The sequence below is a fragment of the Haplochromis burtoni genome, unplaced genomic scaffold, assembly GCF_018398535.1.
Source record: "Haplochromis burtoni strain Fernald_Lab_line unplaced genomic scaffold, NCSU_Asbu1 Contig_49, whole genome shotgun sequence".
In the NCBI taxonomy this organism is placed as follows: domain Eukaryota; kingdom Metazoa; phylum Chordata; class Actinopteri; order Cichliformes; family Cichlidae; genus Haplochromis; species Haplochromis burtoni.
Window position 1 is genome coordinate 2369631 of NW_024582410.1, and position 17285 is coordinate 2386915.

The following is a 17285-nucleotide window of genomic DNA, read 5'->3' on the forward strand; positions in this document are numbered from 1 at the left end:
GTAATCGACTACATTTACCACCCTATAGTTGTGCATTACTCCAGTACAAGGAGAAGAACGTATTAGCATCTTCAAGTGAGTAACTGTTTGTTGTTGGGATCAGTGGCATCCCGCGTGTATGTAAATGGTCACTGTGAAGTTTCTCCAGACATTCATATGAAGTGTGAATGTCCCAGGAACTGTTTAAAAACACTCGTGTAAGAGGGGATTTTATTTATTTATTTAAATAGAAACATAGAAGTCATATAAAACAAAAATTTGTTTGGATGTAGCGCCATCACTGCAACTAAAAATGCCATGGTGAGACATCATCATCTGTCCCTTCTTAACAATCACTGCTCCCACCTAATGTGCCTTCACCATCAATGCAGTGTAGTAAACTAGTTGGACACTAGTTGTTATACAGTGCAATGAAAAAGAAGAAAAACAAAATTGATAAACTCATGTTCTCCATCCTAATTATTAAAGTAAAAGTGGAAACCACGATTGGCCACAATCAAACGGCTCTACTTGCATCTCATTCCATCTTGCCGATGATTCTTTATTCCACAGCGGCTCATTCGGCAGACGACACGAGGACTTGGGCTCCTCGACCACTTCCTCCGCCACGACCACCTCCACCTCCTCATCTGTTACCTCGCCCACGGGCCATCGTGGCCTGTACTCAAGCCTGGGCTCCTCCTCCACTCGCACTGGCTCCACCAGTCTCACCAGCAGGTACAATTTATTTCTTTTCAGGTTGAGAAATTCAGCTGCAGCTGAATGAATGAATGAATCTATACAGTTATCATTTGAGGTCATGCACTCTTTCTTTAAACAAGCTAGAAGGCAGCGGTAATACTGGTCAGTTTCACCACATATTCATGTATTATATTTGTATAATAGTTTGTTTTCTAATTTAGTTGATAGCCATGTCCATGATGATAAATTTACTAATTTCCAGAAGTTTCTCAAAGTTTGAACAGTTTGCCTTTTTTTTTCTCTTTATTCTTTATTTTCTGTATTATTACTGTAGTGGAAATTTAAACACTTTATCATGTTACTAGGTTTTGTTTATTTTGTTAAAATTCAGCAGCATAAGTGGTGGATACCAAAAGCCAGAGAGTAGCAAAGTGCTAAAAAAAGATGGTGAGCTAACGCTCGAAGTGGTTTTATAACAAACGGTCTGACACAATCATCTGGCAGGCAAGAAAATGTATAGTAATTGGCCCTGAATTGTATATACAGGCTTAGGATTGTTGCATTTGTATTACAGCAGCTGAAAGGGAATCTGTTTAAAATGTGTGTGTATAAACAGGTACTGGTCAGAGGAGAGTGCAGAGAAGGAGAAGGAGTCGGCTGCTGTCGTCCCCACTATAAACACTGGCTCTACTACGACCACCACGTCTACCACTACCACCACTACCACTGGCACTGGCACCGAAAGACGCAGGTAAACCAAACACCTACTCAAACATCGATTTCATTAGTTTTATTAGCTCTTTAAACTTTGTGAATTTTTTTTATTGCAATCACATCTGTCCACCAAATTTATGGTGCTGTTTAAATGTAAGGAGACTTTCAGCATTTCCATATTCTTATTTCTGTAGGTTTGTGTTCACTCTTAGACTCTGTGCAGACATTCTGGGGAGGGAGTGAGAAAGCGGAGAGCTTGTGCTTGCATGTGTATGTTTGAGTGGGGGTCCAGTGCATGTCCTCCTGTAGCAACGCTGAAATAAGCCACCTGTCACGGTGGGAGTGGGGCCGGGCTGCTTCAGAGCCTGAACTGCTCCAGCGACTTCTCCTTATAAGGAACGTGGGCAGAAGAAGCACATTTTCCTCAAGGCCAAGACCCCATTCTGGGCTGAATGAGTTCATACTGTTGTGTGGCCAATAGAAGAGTGTTTCAGCCTGAGACGAGCGATTACTGTTTTATTTCCCAAATTGTGTTGCCTTTTGGGCATGAAGCTCGCGTACCGGAACGTTTAAACCTAGAGGTATATCTCATTTTACAAATATAACACACGAGGAAGACATTATTTAAAAAATCCTGGCTTGGAGGGAAAATGACCAAGATTTTTTTTTTCCCCTCTTTCTCATATCTGTTCTTTGTTGCTATATTACAAATGTATATCTAGCAGACAGCAGTGATTTTTACAATAGCTGTTTTTAATTTCCCCTGTGAAAGTGAAGCATGGATGTCCTTTACTCCAGCCAAGCTACACTGCAGCTGACTGCTTCCTCAGTTAATATTAACATTTTTAATAAACTACCAGAGAAAAGAAATGTACCATTAGGTAAAAACACAAGCACAGCAATATTGTGGAGGTAAACGGATGCGTAAGGAGGATTAATGGGTTCCAGTCTTGACACTGAACAAGCCCATAGTAAAAAGAGAACCTGCTACTTTAAGTTGATACAAAGTATTAAATTGTCTTTAACACTTCACTCTAGGACTTCCCAGCGCACAGTGACACAGTCTTACCTCCATCTTTATATTTAGATTTTGTGATGTGACTGCGTCTTTGAAGGTTAGCAGGATCACATTAACAGGTTGACCTGTGTCACATGCATGATGATTTAGTCCAGTGTAGTCTAAATAAGAGCTGAAAACACGTCAGATGAGAGCAACGCCTGGCTCTTTACATGTAGTTTAACCGCATTTCCATTGCAAACTTGTTTTAACGTGGAAATAAAACACTGCTAAAGTCTTGTTTACACCTGTAAATGCCCCATGTATTTGTGTGAGCAGGTGTGTTAATACTTTATCAGCAAATCTGTACATTTGGATGCAATTTCTGCTGATTAGAGAGCCTATTTAGTAACCCCTGTTTCTTTAATGAATGGTAAAGCTCAATATCATGAGGGCAAGTACGAAGCATATTTAAGTAGATTAACTTCCCCATTCAGGAGGGTTTTTTTTTTCTTCTTTTTTTCTTTTTTTTTTTTTTTTTTACTTCCTCTAAATATTTAACCTCTGTGTGTCTGTGTTTGTGTATTTTGCTTGTGTCTCTTTCAGGTCGTACTTGACTCCAAAGCGAGATGAGGAGTCGGAGTCTCAGAGGAAAGCTCGCTCCAGACAGGCTCGACAGTCAAGGAGGTCCACCCAGGTTAGTTAAACCACATCACCTTAAATATGCTGAGTCCTCATCTCTTATGTTTGCAAAGGTGTATGTTCCTTTTAATGACCCTTAACCCTGTGAGGCAAAATGTCAGGCTCAACTGTGTTTTTACTACTGTTTAGCTCTGTATGATGTCAGTAAGAGCAGATATCCTAATATGGCCATCGCAAAAAGCTCTGTTTGTGAACTCAACCCACCTGCTGTTCTAGCCTTGTGCTTACAAGGGCTAGCCAACCAGAAGAAAGTTGGTTTACCAGCAGGGGGAAGGGAGCAAAAATTCAGTGATATAACTGCACTAAGACCCAGTAAATGAGTATAACATGCTGCCTTTAAACCATTCTTTTATAATGTTATCTGTAGGAAGGGTAAATAAAATGGGAATTTGGTATTCATAGGAACATGTTTAATTTAACCTACAACTAGAGCCTCAACCAAACCACAAAAACATAACTTATGTCTCTAATCTGACTTTTTTTTTTTTTTTTTTAATATCCCCATCAGTTTTTGTTCTTAAATGTTGATCTGAGTCTTCAGTTGTAGGAAACCTGCTTTAACATGATCAGAATAGTCACTACTGCTCAAACGGCTAATAAGCCAAATAAAGGTGGATTCCCACATCAAAACAAACTGTTAACAAATGATGACCTCTGCATGTTCCTGGTTTGTATTGTATTTCTATGGCCACAGACTGTTCAAATAAGACCTGTTATTCTTGTTGAGACAGCCCAGACTTTTATTTTTTGTTTGTGTACACAGGCAGCTCTTGTACCAAGAGCTCATTTTACAGAATTTGAGCTTTGTCCCTGTTTTAAAAAGAAAACTTTGCTTGGATCAGTCGACCAGTTTTTTTTGTTTTTTGTTTTTTTGAACTAATTAATTACCAATTTTGCAGCATGTATAGAATCTGCAAATATAAGACTAATTTTTAAAAATCATCCAAGAAAGAAATTTAAAAAAGACTTTCCTTCTTCCAGGGTGTGACTCTGACTGATTTACAAGAGGCTGAGAAAACAATCGGCAGGAGTCGTACCACAAAGACTCGGGAGGAGGAGAAGGAGGAGAAAGAGAAGCAGGACAAGGAAAAGCAAGAGGAGAAGAAGGAGACTGAGACGAAGGACGATGATTACCGATACAAGTACCGCACCTACGATGAGGTGCATATTTTAAATGTTTATATTGTTATAATGTATTACTGAAACGACACAATATTTTATAATAATAATTTAAATATTACAGCTAGCCTGACCTCTTCATCTTACCCTCCTCTCTCCCAGCGGTCAAGGCCTTCATCTTCTTCCACCTCCACCATTTCCTCAGTCAGCACTGCCTCCACCCCTTCCTACTCTAGCACCACGTCCTCCAGTTCTAGCTCCCTCAACAGGCCTAACAGTCTGACGGGGATAACCTCCTCCTATAGCCGTTCCTCCAGAGATACAGAAAAGGGTGAGTGTTTTTCATACCCGATACAGGTATTGAGAAGTTTTTTTTTTAAGTTGTGGTTGTGTTTGATGAGGAAAAGTCTTCAAATTTAAACTGAATGCACATAAAAGCATGGCTGTATGTGTGTGGCAGCACTACACATGTCTTCAGATCTTAAACAGTCATTGCACTCTGTCAGATTTGAATTGCTCTGTAGTAAACTGGGCAAATGGATGTTTATTAATGTTGCCTCAAGGGGATTGCTAATCCCTCTTGTTTAAAACTGTGCCAGCTTTGGTGAGGTGTGCTCTCACATAAAGCCATATAGGCACAGCTCGTACGTGCCTGCTGCTGTAACTGTCTCCACTGTTTTCACATGGGCCATATGCCAAATGTTGATTTAGACCATTGACACAGAAGGGGTTTGGGTTGTCTTTTAAATTAAGTACCTCTTCAATTAAACAAACCAATGCATGAAGTGTCCTTGGAAAATTGAAAGCAGCTGAAGGAAACTGTGACAGACTTGTGACCAAGCTTTTCCCCAAAATAGCAGGATGCCTTCTCAACAGAAAGGCCAGAGCTAGCTGATTAAGGACTGAGCTTTCAAAATAAGAGAAGACTGCAAACTTGCAGGGTGGCAGGGTAACAGTTTCACCTCACAGCATTAAAGTCCTTGTTTTGTATGCAGGCTAGGGCATCTTTTCACACACAGATGCACACAGTTCAAAAACATGCATTCGGTTATTTATTTATTTATTTATTTTAATATGTTTGCAAGAGAAGAGATGAAATCCTCCATGGATGTAATTCTCTAGGTTTCTTTATGTGACACAATCATAATCTGTCCAATAATTGTTGACTTTCTTCTCAATGAAAGCAGAAGCAGACAAGAAGGAGGAGGAAAAGGAGGGAGAGGACAAGTCTCAGCCCCGCTCCATACGGGATCGCAGGCGGCCCCGCGAAAAGAGACGTTCCACTGGGGTGTCCTTCTGGAGTCAGGATGTAAGAGATTTGCACACTGTGCAAAGCTTTCTCTTTAGAGCTCAGTTTTTGAAGTGGTCATCGCACTCTTTGTGAAGTGCACAGTTCATAACTCGTGCACAGCTTCGGGTGTTTCTTTGATCATTTGGATGGCCCAAAGCAGCACCTAACCTTCATATCTTTTTAAATTCCAGGGTGATGAAAATGACCCCGATCAACAGTCGGACTCGGAGGAGGGCAACGCCAAGGGAGAGCCACAGGTAACTCGGGTCATAGGAGAGAAAGTAGCCCTCCAGCCTCCATCCCTCTTCTCCTTGTATCCCATGACGTCTATTTCATCTTTTGCATTTATTTACTATTCTGGTCCTTCCTCGCCTCATCTCATGTAGTTAAGGCCAAGGAAGTGGACTAGTCTTTGATATTCATTACTCTGTGCTGTACAGCTATGATTTCCTCTCCTACCGCTTATCTTTTCTTTTTCTTTTTTTGGACTCCTGCCTTTGAATTTCTTATTGTCCTCCCCCTTTCCACCTTCCGGTGATTGTCTGGTGTATGAGGGTGACCTTGCAAACCAAAGGCTCACTCGGCAACAGATCAGTGGGCTTTTAAAACATGTAGAAGCACAAAAGGAAGGAAATGCAGGTCTTTTATAGGCAGAACACACACTTAAATGACATGCTGAGGTTTCCCAAGTTGAAATTTGAGCCCCCCTTTTTTTTTTTTTTCTTTTTCTTTTTTTTCTTTTTCCCCTCCACAAATGAAGTCAGAATTTCAACTTAAAACGAACAAGAAATAACATGTAAGAATTTTCCTAAAGGCTTCTGGTGACATAAGCATAAAAAAGCAGTGGAATCCAGTGCATTCATACTGTCTTTAGAAGCCACAGAGAGGGCAGCTTTGTGAAAATATTGTTGGCTGGGTGCACTTCCTGTTTGGATGGGAGTGTCTTTTGAAGCATAATGGAGAACACACAGTTTTCCTTTGAGTACAGAGATCCTGGGGATGAGAGAGAGACAACAGCTATTTACCATCACTTCCTGTAGGACAGTAAACAGGGTGGACCAAATCGGAAAGGAGCCCTTATCCTGAAATGTACAGGAAAAACTCTTTCATTCCAGCTCGTCTCTCTTAATTACAGGCATAAATGTATTTTTGAGTTGAGTTTGCAAATATTTTTTAAGTTTAAGCTCATCTAAGGTCATCCTGATAAATGTTGGTACTGAAACAAAATGCTTGGTTGATTCCTAATTAGTAGATAAGACGCTAAAGACATCATTTAAAAACAAAAAACAGCCAATTTGATTCCAGAGTCTGTCTTCAAAGTCTTTCTCCAGTTGCTCCTTGAATAATGTTGAGCTAGCTCTACAGCTTTTATCTCACACCCCCACCACCACCACCAGAAGCACTCTCAGGAAAACCCAGAGTGTAGCATTGTTGTGTCACCACACTCTCTCTGCCTCCAGAAGGAGACTGCAATTTTTAAAATAGCTGGAAGACCAACCCCTCAACCTGACCTTCCTATCTGATGTCTGGCTCCATTCTCATGGCTGTGGCACTACACAAGCACAGCAGACCTAGAGGCACAGTGCAGGCACCTCAAGGCTGTAGCTGGCCTGTCAGCTGTTAGTTGTTACTGTGTCTGTATGTGCATGCAGAGCAGCTGGGAGTGAAGGTCGGGTACTGTAGTCTAAATAACTGGTTCCATCCTACTGTTTAGTGTTTTCGTTTTTCTTTTTCTTGTTTTCTTTCGAAACCCTCTATCAGAGTTGAATCTTCTAGTATTTTAGCATTTTTTCCAAGTGTAGCGACTGAAAACATCTTATGGCAGAATAAACTGCTTTCTAACTTTCTGTTTTGTTTTTCTTTCTTACAGAGTGACCGATTGTTCAGGTAGGTTTTCCCCTCCAACATGTTATGTTCCTTTTTTGTGTTTGTGTGTTTCTGTTTTAAACAAATGCCTGTCATTACTGTTGCAGGAATGAGAGCACTTCATCCTTAGATCGTAATGACACTCTTTTTACTCGTAGCTACGGTGAAAGTCGAAGGCCGTATTCTAGCCGACTGGATAAAGATGACGCCACTGACTACAAGAAGGTATTTATTTTCAGAAGAACTCAAACTCGTAAACAAAGTATTGTACAAAAGTCTTGAGACATCCTTCATTTCTTTACATTTTGCTTCCAAGGAGTGAGGTCTAATAGTAATAATAATAATCTTAAGACTTTAGCACAGTACTGTTAAATAAATAATAAAAAATATCTATAGCACCTTTCTAGACAGAGTCACAAAGTGCTGCACATAAGATGACAAATACTAAAAAGGTAAAACAGACAATATAAAACAGGCAAAAAATTAACCAAAAACAGTTTTAAAAAGGTGAGTTTTGAGTTGTTTTTTAAAAACAACTACAGAGTCCAGGGTTCTTAATTTATGAGGGAGAGCGTTCCAGAGTCTCGGGGCCACAGTGGCAAAAGCTCTTTCACCCTTAGTTCTCAGTCTGTTTTATAGCAAGTAAGCCCTGATCAGATAACCTCAGGGACCTGCTAGGGGCATAGGGCTGTAGCAGATCAGAGATGTAAGATGGTGCCGGTCTATGCAAGGCTTTGGATGTCAAGACCAGGATCTTAAAATGCACTCTAAATTCAACAGGAAGCCAGTGTACTGAATACTAGGGCTGGGCCATATTATACCGTTCACGGTAATACCGGTATAATGTTAGGCAACGATAGGAAAATGAAATATCGCGATAGAATATGAGTAAAACGCGCATGCGCAGTGCCTTTGTTTTCATACGCACATGGCCGATTGTTGAGTGAAACAGATGAACCAGAATTGGTTTGTAAAAATGGTGCAACTTCAGTGATGTGGAACTGGTTTGGTGTTTGTCCGTCAGATACACGACAAAGCACATTTTTTTGCAGAACATGCAAGCGGCCGTCGGACTAAGATGCCCTTAAATCTGGGAGTAATCTGGGTCCTAAACTCCGTATGCTTCAGGTCAAACGAACACTGCAGCATCACTAAGAGTTAAAAACTGTCTAAATTCTTTCATCTTTAATAAAACGATCAGCATTGCTGCTTTACCAGGTGTAACTATGAAGTTTAACTTCCAGGCATCCATGAAAACAAAATGTATTACATTTAACGGAGTTAGAAGTAGCAGGAAGCTAGCGGAAGTTAGCTCGCTAGTTACCTAAGCATGATATAGCATGTTCTGACTGAGAGATTTCTGAAAAAAATCAAACGTACAGCTCTGCTATCACTTCCAACATAAATGAAGACAGGAAACTAAACAGCAGTGACGTTTGTAGGGTTACTGAAGTTGGGCTAGCTGGTATATAATGATGTGCTACGTGATCGCTAGCGACACAGCTATGTTAGCATAACATAAACAGTGAAGCTGGAGGACAAACACTAACACTTTTCCACTTATAAAAGTTAACGTTAAGGTTCCTCATGGTTAGAGACAAATGCAATCGCATGGCAGGATGCTGTAAAAGGACCAATCTTCAGTCAGGAGAACAACTGAGATAATCCATCCACAATACGAGGTTAGTCATTAATATACTGCAACAACATGGGAATAGAGCAGCTGCCAGAGAATTCAACATTAATGAATCAATGGTACAGAAGTGGAGGAAGCAAGAAGAATGAGTTTAATAAAGTTTGATTTATCTGACTGCTTTGTTTCGCTTAATGTGCCTTATAATCCCGTGCACCTTATGGTCCGAAAAATACGTACTGCACACTGCAGTTTAATGTTGCAAAGCACCTCTTTTTAACTTCAGTGGATATTATACATGGTTATGCTCAGGATATGTCAGCCCATTTCTACTGGAAATGCCTTTTGGTTAAACTTTCAGCAAGGAATTTGCATTTGCACTGTTACATTTTTATAAAGCTTTAATGTACATAAAAACCAGCTTCTTGTTTAAGTGAAAATAAATGATAGGTTGTCTTTTTGCGCTAGTAATGTTGTGGAGTTGTATTTTGTCTCGCATCAATTATATCGTCAGTTATATCGTTATCGCAAATTTTCAAATATATATCGTGATAAATATTTTTGGCCATATCGCCCTGCTCTATAGAATACTTGCAGCATTTTGACAATGCAATGTCAGAGAACCATATGGGCTCAAAATGTGGTCATAAATATTTTGTACTTGTAAAAAAGATTTGTAGTGTGCTAAAAAAGATTTGTGTGTGCGTAAAAAAGATTTGTGTGTGGACTTAGAAAAAAAACCCTGCAAGTTACAAGTACGGATTTTGACCCTATTTTTCTTCCTTTCATCTGATTGGTCAATGTCATGTCAATCACAAATGTAACAATCCAATCAGAGAACAGATGGGTTTGGCTGTCGAGGGGCGCTTTTTTTGAACTGCAGGTCTTTGAAGGGAATAAATGCCCTTTTACATGCCAACCCAGCGTTTTCCTTCATCACCACGAAGGAAAACAGTCTGTGGTCGTCCGAGTTTGGTGATTTTTGTGTCACAGGTCTACGTGTTTAATACAGGGACTTCCACAGCCTTTTCAACAGCGCTGCGGACCGCGGGGTGGGGGCGGGCAGTGTTTTGGAAATGACAGTCTTCATTACAAAGCTTTCTTCGTTATGAATTAGCATACATGTTTTTATTGAACATTTGAAGAACCAGCAAAAAAAACAAACTCTTGTAGAGGACATAAAGTCAGAGATAGAAAAGACAAGGAGCAGGTGCATCTAGTACAGGTAGAGCTGCTGCAAAAACCCACAGAGCCCAGCAGCCAGCGTAACAAATTCTGGATCCTTTGCTTTTAGTTAGCAGTTAGCATTAGCAGCACATCCTGCGTCCGATGTGAAAGGACTTTTATGCTGCGCACTGTGACTCACAGCAATGGTCCTGGGTCAGCCCTGACTTTGTGTTAAACTAATCCTAAAGTAATAATGGTATTTCTAACCACTGATATACCACAACTTTTTCCTTTCAACAGCTACTGAAAGTTAGGGGACCTAGCTGCTATCGGATATTTATATAGCGATCCTCCAGCTTCAAACGGTATCACCCTTCAAGGACCTGCAGTTCAAAAAAGCGCCCCTCCGACAGCCAAACCCATCTGTTCTCTGATTGGATTGTTACATTTGTGATTGACATGACATTGACCAATCAGATGAAAGGAAGAAAAATAGGGTCAAAATCCGTACTTATAACTTGCAGGGGTTTTTTTTGTTTTTGTTTTTTTTTCCCCTAAGTCCACACACAAATCTTTTTTACACACACACAAATCTTTTTTACGCACACACAAATCTTTTTTACAAGTACAAAATATTTATGACCATATTTTGAGCCCATAAACCTTTGCTTAGACACATAAACAACGAGTTACAATAGTCCAAACATGAGGAAATAAATGCATGTATAGCAATCTCCAGTTCACAGCGAGATAAAATGGGGCTTAACTTAGCCACATTTCTTAAATTATAAAAACAAGACAGAACCAGAGATTTCACATGCCCATCCAATGTAAGACTTGAGTCAAAAGTGATACCTAAATTCCTGATAGAGGATTTAAGATACACTGAAAGAGGACCAAGGCTTTCACTATCTGGGATAAAAATATGTCTGGAGTGAATATGCGGACTTCAGTTTTCCCAATGTTCCAACATTTGATGGAATCTAAGCAGTCATTCAGAAGCTAAAGCTTAGATAAATCCTGGGGTTTAAAAGAGATGTACAACGGAATATCATCAGCATAACGGTGATAAGGAATGTCCTCAAAAGAGCCCATTATATGCTGGGAAGAAGATGTATTAAGAACAATAAAGGCCCCAAAACCGAACCCTGAGGGACACCACAAGTGAGGGAGGTTGAGGATGACCTAAAATCGGAGACCACCACAGAAAAAGATCGGTGATGTAGATATGAGGAGAACCACTCTAAGGCAGTTCCAGATACACCAACCCAGTGTTTAAGCCTTTCAAGGAGGATGTGGTGGTCAACAGTGTCAAAAACCGATGTTAGGTCCAACGTAAGTAGGACCGAGCATTGTTGTCTTGTGCAAGTATTGTAAAGTATCAATGGCACTGCACATGCACCAATTAACAAAACATAGGCTTCCTTTTTAATTTGTAATTGCCTAAACAGGTAGAGTAATAAAACCTTGCCTCAAGCCCAAATTTATTCTAATTAAAAGTAAAATGAATTATGTAAAAATGCATTTTAGTTAACTGACTAAACAAGAATAAAAATAAATGTAACACAAGTTTTTGCTTTGGAAACACAAAGGAATATTTTTAACACAGTGAGCTTTAGCAGGGTCTTTGTGCATATTTGAGTCTGGGATGTCTGCGTGTCTCTGAGGTTTGGTTTTGTAAACCAAAACTTTTTTTAAAAGCTTAAAACTAAACAGAAAAACAAGCTAAAAATGCAAACCAAAGCTTATGTATGTGCCCCATTTCTCAGCGGGTAGGCCAGTCTCAACACATCTTTGATTATAAATAGTTTGACTGCTGCACTTTCTGACTGTTGGATCTGATTGGTCCTCTCTTCAGCTCTACGAGCAAACATTAGCTGACAACGAGAAGTTGAAGGCTCAGTTACGTGACACAGACCTGGAGCTGGCAGACTTGAAGTTACAACTAGAGAAGGCCACACAGGTATGGAGAAGCACTTCATGGGATGGCTAAACATCCTGATGGGATTGTAAAGGTTTCTGACACAGTTTTGTTTCCCATTGCAGAGGCAGGAACGCTACGCTGACCGATCACAGCTTGAGATGGAGAAAAGGGTAATGAGCTAGTGTAATAACCCACTTCTGTTGCAAATGTCCCTTTTTTTTAAAAATTTTAAATTAACACATTTACTAAAAACATGTATAACTTGTGTGTCTCAGACTAAATATAGTTTATTTCAGTTACTTTGGTTAAACATCCCAGTAACACTGCCCCAATGGGTTTATGTCTGAAGGTAACAAGCAGGCCCCAATATCATCTGGGTGGTGGTATGATCTTACCCTGAGTTTTTGTGTTAGTCTCCTCTTTGCTGCTGGCTGTCGTCTCTCACGTAGCTGAGGGTCAAAGGGAAGCCCGCCCTCCTTCCACGCCACCCAGAACACTGCCACCTTCTTTATTCACCTGTTTATTGAACCTCAGAGGCAGCGTGTGGTCACCACTTCTCAAGACTGCTTATTTTTGTTTTTCCAGTGTGTGAAAGTGTGTGAAATTACCTCAGTTTCTGTAGAAAGTTGAATAATTGCAGGCTGTTAAATTGCTGTTATATTAAAAACGTGTGCATGTGTGTTTTCACCCTTTCTGTAATGGCTTTGGCATCTTCAGCTGCAGCTCCTGTAGCCACATCATCATAACCCACAGATTCGTAAACATCATCCATCATTTTTAAGCCCATGCTTTTAATTTAAGCAACATTTTGTCATCATACAAGTCATTCTTTCCTTGCCGCCTTTTACATTATAGGATTGTCTTTTGGGTTTAAAGACATTTGACATCCTTGCCCATGAATCATTTCATTAGCTATAACCATCAAACACAACCTCTAAACATCTTCATCCCTGTTTCTCGACTCATTCCAGTCTTTAGACGGCTTTAAATGAATTGAATGTATAAGTTTGAACTGGCTGCCGCTTGCAGATGCCTCACTAGATAAGCTTGTGTTCAAGCGTGCCCTGTCACCACTACATCCCGACCATCTCCTACACCTCTCCTTCCATGCCTGCACTGGAGTGTTTATTTTGTGTCGTGGTTCAGATTTAATCTGCTTTCCTCCACCCAACAGGAAAGAAGAGCTCTAGAAAGGAAGATTTCTGAGATGGAGGAGGAACTTAAGGTACCCAGCACACACATACTGAATTAAAAAATTGTAAATGGCATATTATATACCTAATCAGATAATTTTGACAGACAGTAACACTGCTACACTTGCCGCTCAGAGTATTTGGGACCAGGTACCCCTCACACAGGGGAGGTAATCTTACTCTTTTAACTAGTTTAGACTTAGCATCACTTGACAAGTAGCTAAACATTACCAAATGTGTCAGAAGACTCTTTGGTGAAGCCTTTGAGAACCACTGTAAGCTAATAGAAGTCATGAATCGAAATTGACAATTCTTTCTTGAATATATGGCAGGTAATTTAAAAAAAAAAAAGTAACTTGGAGTCACCAGCTTTGTTTATCATATATAGGGATGTACTGGATACAAAAATGTGTGAACAGCTGACAGACTTTGAAATAGGATTCTTATTTTTTTTATTTCTATTTTTTATTTTTGCATAAGTGTTTTTTTGTATCCCTGGAAATAAAACAGGGAAAATATCAAAGTCAAACTAGACTGTTAGCTGTTACTTTAAACATTAGTCGCAGTGCATCCCTCTTTGTGTAGCTTCTTAGTCTCGCTCATACTAAAACGCCTCACTCTTGGCATATTAAATGAATAATTAAAAACATATATTAATCTTAGGCACAGTTGTGTTTAGATTTTTATATTTGGACCGGCACAGTTAACCACCTCTGTCTCCATTTGTACACCTGCTAATCTCACCTTCTGCTCTTCAGGGCACATCTGAGGTCAGCTGCTGTAATATTTGTCCACTGTTAACATTTAAGGATGATTAATTAAGTATTTCTTTTTGGGAAAATGTTTTTTAGCTAAGAAAAGAGGAAATCTATTAAACCATAGCAAGCATGTGTTCTCCCATCACTGTGATAACAAAGTGTTTATTTTTAGGGCTTAGCCAGCTGGCCGATCTTATCAGTGTCACTTTTCCATTCTGTCGACAAGCATCAAGCTGAACCTCTTAATCATTCCTTCAATTTCCAAAATCTGTCCCCATTTTTCTAACAATCTTCCTTTTCTGTTTTCCCCCTTTGTCCTTCTCTCGGCCCCTCTTCTCTATTAATTTATATTGTCCTGTCTTTCATTAATCCTTTCTCTCTTGATTTTTGTCTCCTCAAACATGTTTCCTCTCCTGCCACTCTCGCCCTGTCCCTCCTCCTCTTTCTTTGTTCTTTCTGTGTTGTGTTTGGTTTTTTCTTTTCTTTTTTCCCTCCTGCAGAACCTCCCCCAGGTAAAGCAGGTTCAGGCCCTACGCCAGGTTAAGGAGCGGCTGCAGGCTGAGAACCGGGCCCTGGCCCGCGTGGTGGCAAAGCTCTCGCAGTCGGCCTGCAGCCAGCTGCCCACCGTCGACCTCTAAGCCACGTCCGTCTGTCCACCACCATCTCCTGCTTCTTCTTCTCTCTTTTTCCTCTTCTGCTTCTTCTTCTCCTCCTTGTCCCCTCCCCCCTTGCAACCCCATTCTTCTCATGCTCCATTCGTGCTCTGCCCCGCACCCATAGACAGGCAGGTGTCCAGCCGTCCAGCAATCACTGGTTTTGAAAAACAACCCTTTCTGCCCCCCTCTGCCTCCCCAGAGCTTTTTGTTTTCAGAGTGGGGAGGGTGTCTTTCTTTGGTTTTCACAGCAGGACACTGTCCTTTTGCAGTACACGCCTGTCAGGTGGTTTCCACACCTCCAAAACGCATTAAAACATTATCCTAAATATTTCAAATAACATCTGAATGATAACGGAATAAAGCAAAGCTCAGGTAAGTGTTTGCGGGTTGACAGGTCTGACTGTACTGTGAAGGAAAGTGTCCTCTTTGAAGTTTCTACTTGTGGTAATTACTTCAGGGGGAGCTCAGTAGTTCTGTTTGGCTTGTTTTGGCTTCTTTGCATGAAGTGGCTTCCTATGGCATCAACTCTTTGGACCCAAACCTTCAGAGACCAAACCCACCTTATCCTCCCCTCCTTTTCTGTTGAGTTTACCAAATAACATCAACAAATATTTAAGATTAATGCATACACGTATGGTTTTACCTTGGACTTGTACACAATATAGTGTGTTCAGTGTCATGAGTTAAACAAGCAGTCAGTCCTTATATGAAATCAAGCAGGTCTCTGGGGCAGTCTCCTCTAAACACTGTAGAACATGTCTTACGCCCTTGTACGAATATTTTTAAGTCATTTATTTAATCAGCTAATCATATTGAAAGCATGCTGCTGTCCAAATAGGAACTTTTCAAGTCTTTATTGTGCTTTTATGGGAGATATTTAAACTTTACATCTGACAGCCAGTTCCAGGATTTATAAATTATGGGGCAAGAGAAAGTCTGGCTTACTTACTACAGCTCATTCAGCTCTGTGTTGCTGCCTGTAATGCATTAATATGCACATGTTTAAAAGAATGTGTTCTGAAGTTCAGTAGATGTCATAAAGAAGAGGAAACTGATGCATAATCTGGCTTTAGTTAAGTTAAACTCTCAAATTTGAGTTGTGATCACAAAGTTTGCATCTCTGCCCGTTGCAAATTTAAAACTTTACCTGATTGAATTTGGCACATCTCCTCTTCAGGGTCATCTCGTTGTGCAGCCCTGCACCGCTTGTGGAGCAGCTGCTTTTTAGATCGCTCTCTAAAAACCTCATTCTGACCACTTGCGTGTGTGTTCGTGGCAATGTGGAAGTTGCATTGCATTTTGAAGAAGAGTTAAAAAAAGAGCCAGGCCCCCAAGCTGAGTGAGTGGTGTTGGAAGATTAGCACGCGATGACACGTTCCACAGTTCAGGCTGTTTGCCAGCATGCTACAGTAAGAACCCGTATTAAAAGTTAGACAGTGTCACAAAGAAGTAGCATCTTCAGTCGATGCAAGAAGCCCCAGCAGCTTTAACTGCCAGTGATGATCCTCTCTGTGAAAGTTTGAGACAGAAATCAGTGTTTTCTGTCTGCACAACTTTGGGGTAAAAATCTCAATAAAATCTGAGGCGTACGTTGTCAGAACAGGATCTTCATGAAGCGGTCTTAAACTGGCTGCCGTGCTGGAGATGAGGCAGAGGTGCACAAGTTAGACAGCTTTGAAGGCGAGATCAGCTGGAATCCGTGCGTTTAAAGAGTGTTTTTCGACTCGCGTGTTCTTAATGCAGCCGTTCACACAGACTGCAATTTTTAAACAGATCTGACCAATCAGATCACTGCATTTGGCAACAGGTCTGCATGATTCTGAGCTAGGGAATAATTTTCTGCAGACGATGAGCATGTGTATAATGGCCTTAAGTCAGGAACATTAACGTTAAACATTTTAACAGATTTGCACTTGATCAGATATGACTTTTTTTCCCTCTGCTGTGTGTATTTTTGAGGCTGCCTGCAGCAGCCACTTAGATTCTGCATGGCTTTACCAGAATCTTTGGCCTGTTGTGTGCCCGCTTTTACTTTTGACTTGGAACAAAGATGTTGGGTTTTGTTTTTACCTCTTTAATCAAAGTCGGACAGCCAAAAGTTAGATGCTGTGTGTGACACTCCTGAGATTGCTTTACACAGACTGCAATTAACAGTTTGTTTAAAAAAAAAGAAAAGAAAAAAAAAGCGCCGTTTTTAACCTGTTTACGAGGCGAGACTTGTCTAAGCCTTGTCTCTCTCTCTCTCTCTCTCTTGCTCTCTCTTGCTCTCTCTCTCGCTCTCTCGCTCCTGTTTCCCTTTATCACCTTTCAGATGCTCCCAGACTTGAAAGCAGACAACCAGAGACTAAAGGACGAGAACGGAGCGCTCATTCGAGTCATTAGCAAGCTTTCCAAGTAGAACAGACCCCACCCGCCCCATCTTCTGCACCCTCCCTAGTCCCCCATGGCAGTGACTAATGGAATTGCACATTTAGATATTAATTGCAACAGACATCGGAGGCAAGACTCCCGTTTTCTTTCTTTTCTTTTTTTTTTTTTTTTTTTTTTTTTTTTTTTTTGCCCCTCTCCCATTGTTTTTCTCCCG

General features: G+C 40.5%; 1 protein-coding gene across 9 annotated transcripts in view; it reads left to right on the forward strand.

Annotated features, from left to right (window-relative positions):
* ppp1r12a (protein phosphatase 1, regulatory subunit 12A) overlaps positions 1–17240 on the forward strand; it is a 58558-nt gene extending 41318 nt beyond the window's left edge. For 3 of the 9 annotated variants that reach the window (XM_014333945.2, XM_014333942.2, XM_042220502.1), the window contains exons 14-27: positions 553–717; positions 1298–1432; positions 2999–3089; positions 4076–4255; positions 4376–4544; positions 5398–5522; positions 5696–5761; positions 7375–7391; positions 7478–7595; positions 12029–12133; positions 12217–12264; positions 13269–13319; positions 14546–14557; positions 17013–17240. In XM_014333945.2, the coding sequence (XP_014189431.1) occupies positions 553–717; positions 1298–1432; positions 2999–3089; positions 4076–4255; positions 4376–4544; positions 5398–5522; positions 5696–5761; positions 7375–7391; positions 7478–7595; positions 12029–12133; positions 12217–12264; positions 13269–13319; positions 14546–14557; positions 17013–17099 (1369 nt within the window). In that variant the 3' untranslated portion in view covers positions 17100–17240. The remainder of the gene's footprint in view (positions 1–552; positions 718–1297; positions 1433–2998; positions 3090–4075; positions 4256–4375; positions 4545–5397; positions 5523–5695; positions 5762–7374; positions 7392–7477; positions 7596–12028; positions 12134–12216; positions 12265–13268; positions 13320–14545; positions 14558–17012) is intronic. The other 6 variants (XM_014333950.2, XM_014333944.2, XM_014333946.2 and 3 more) reach the window with 5 other exon arrangements.
* The last annotated feature ends 45 nt before the right edge of the window (positions 17241–17285 follow it).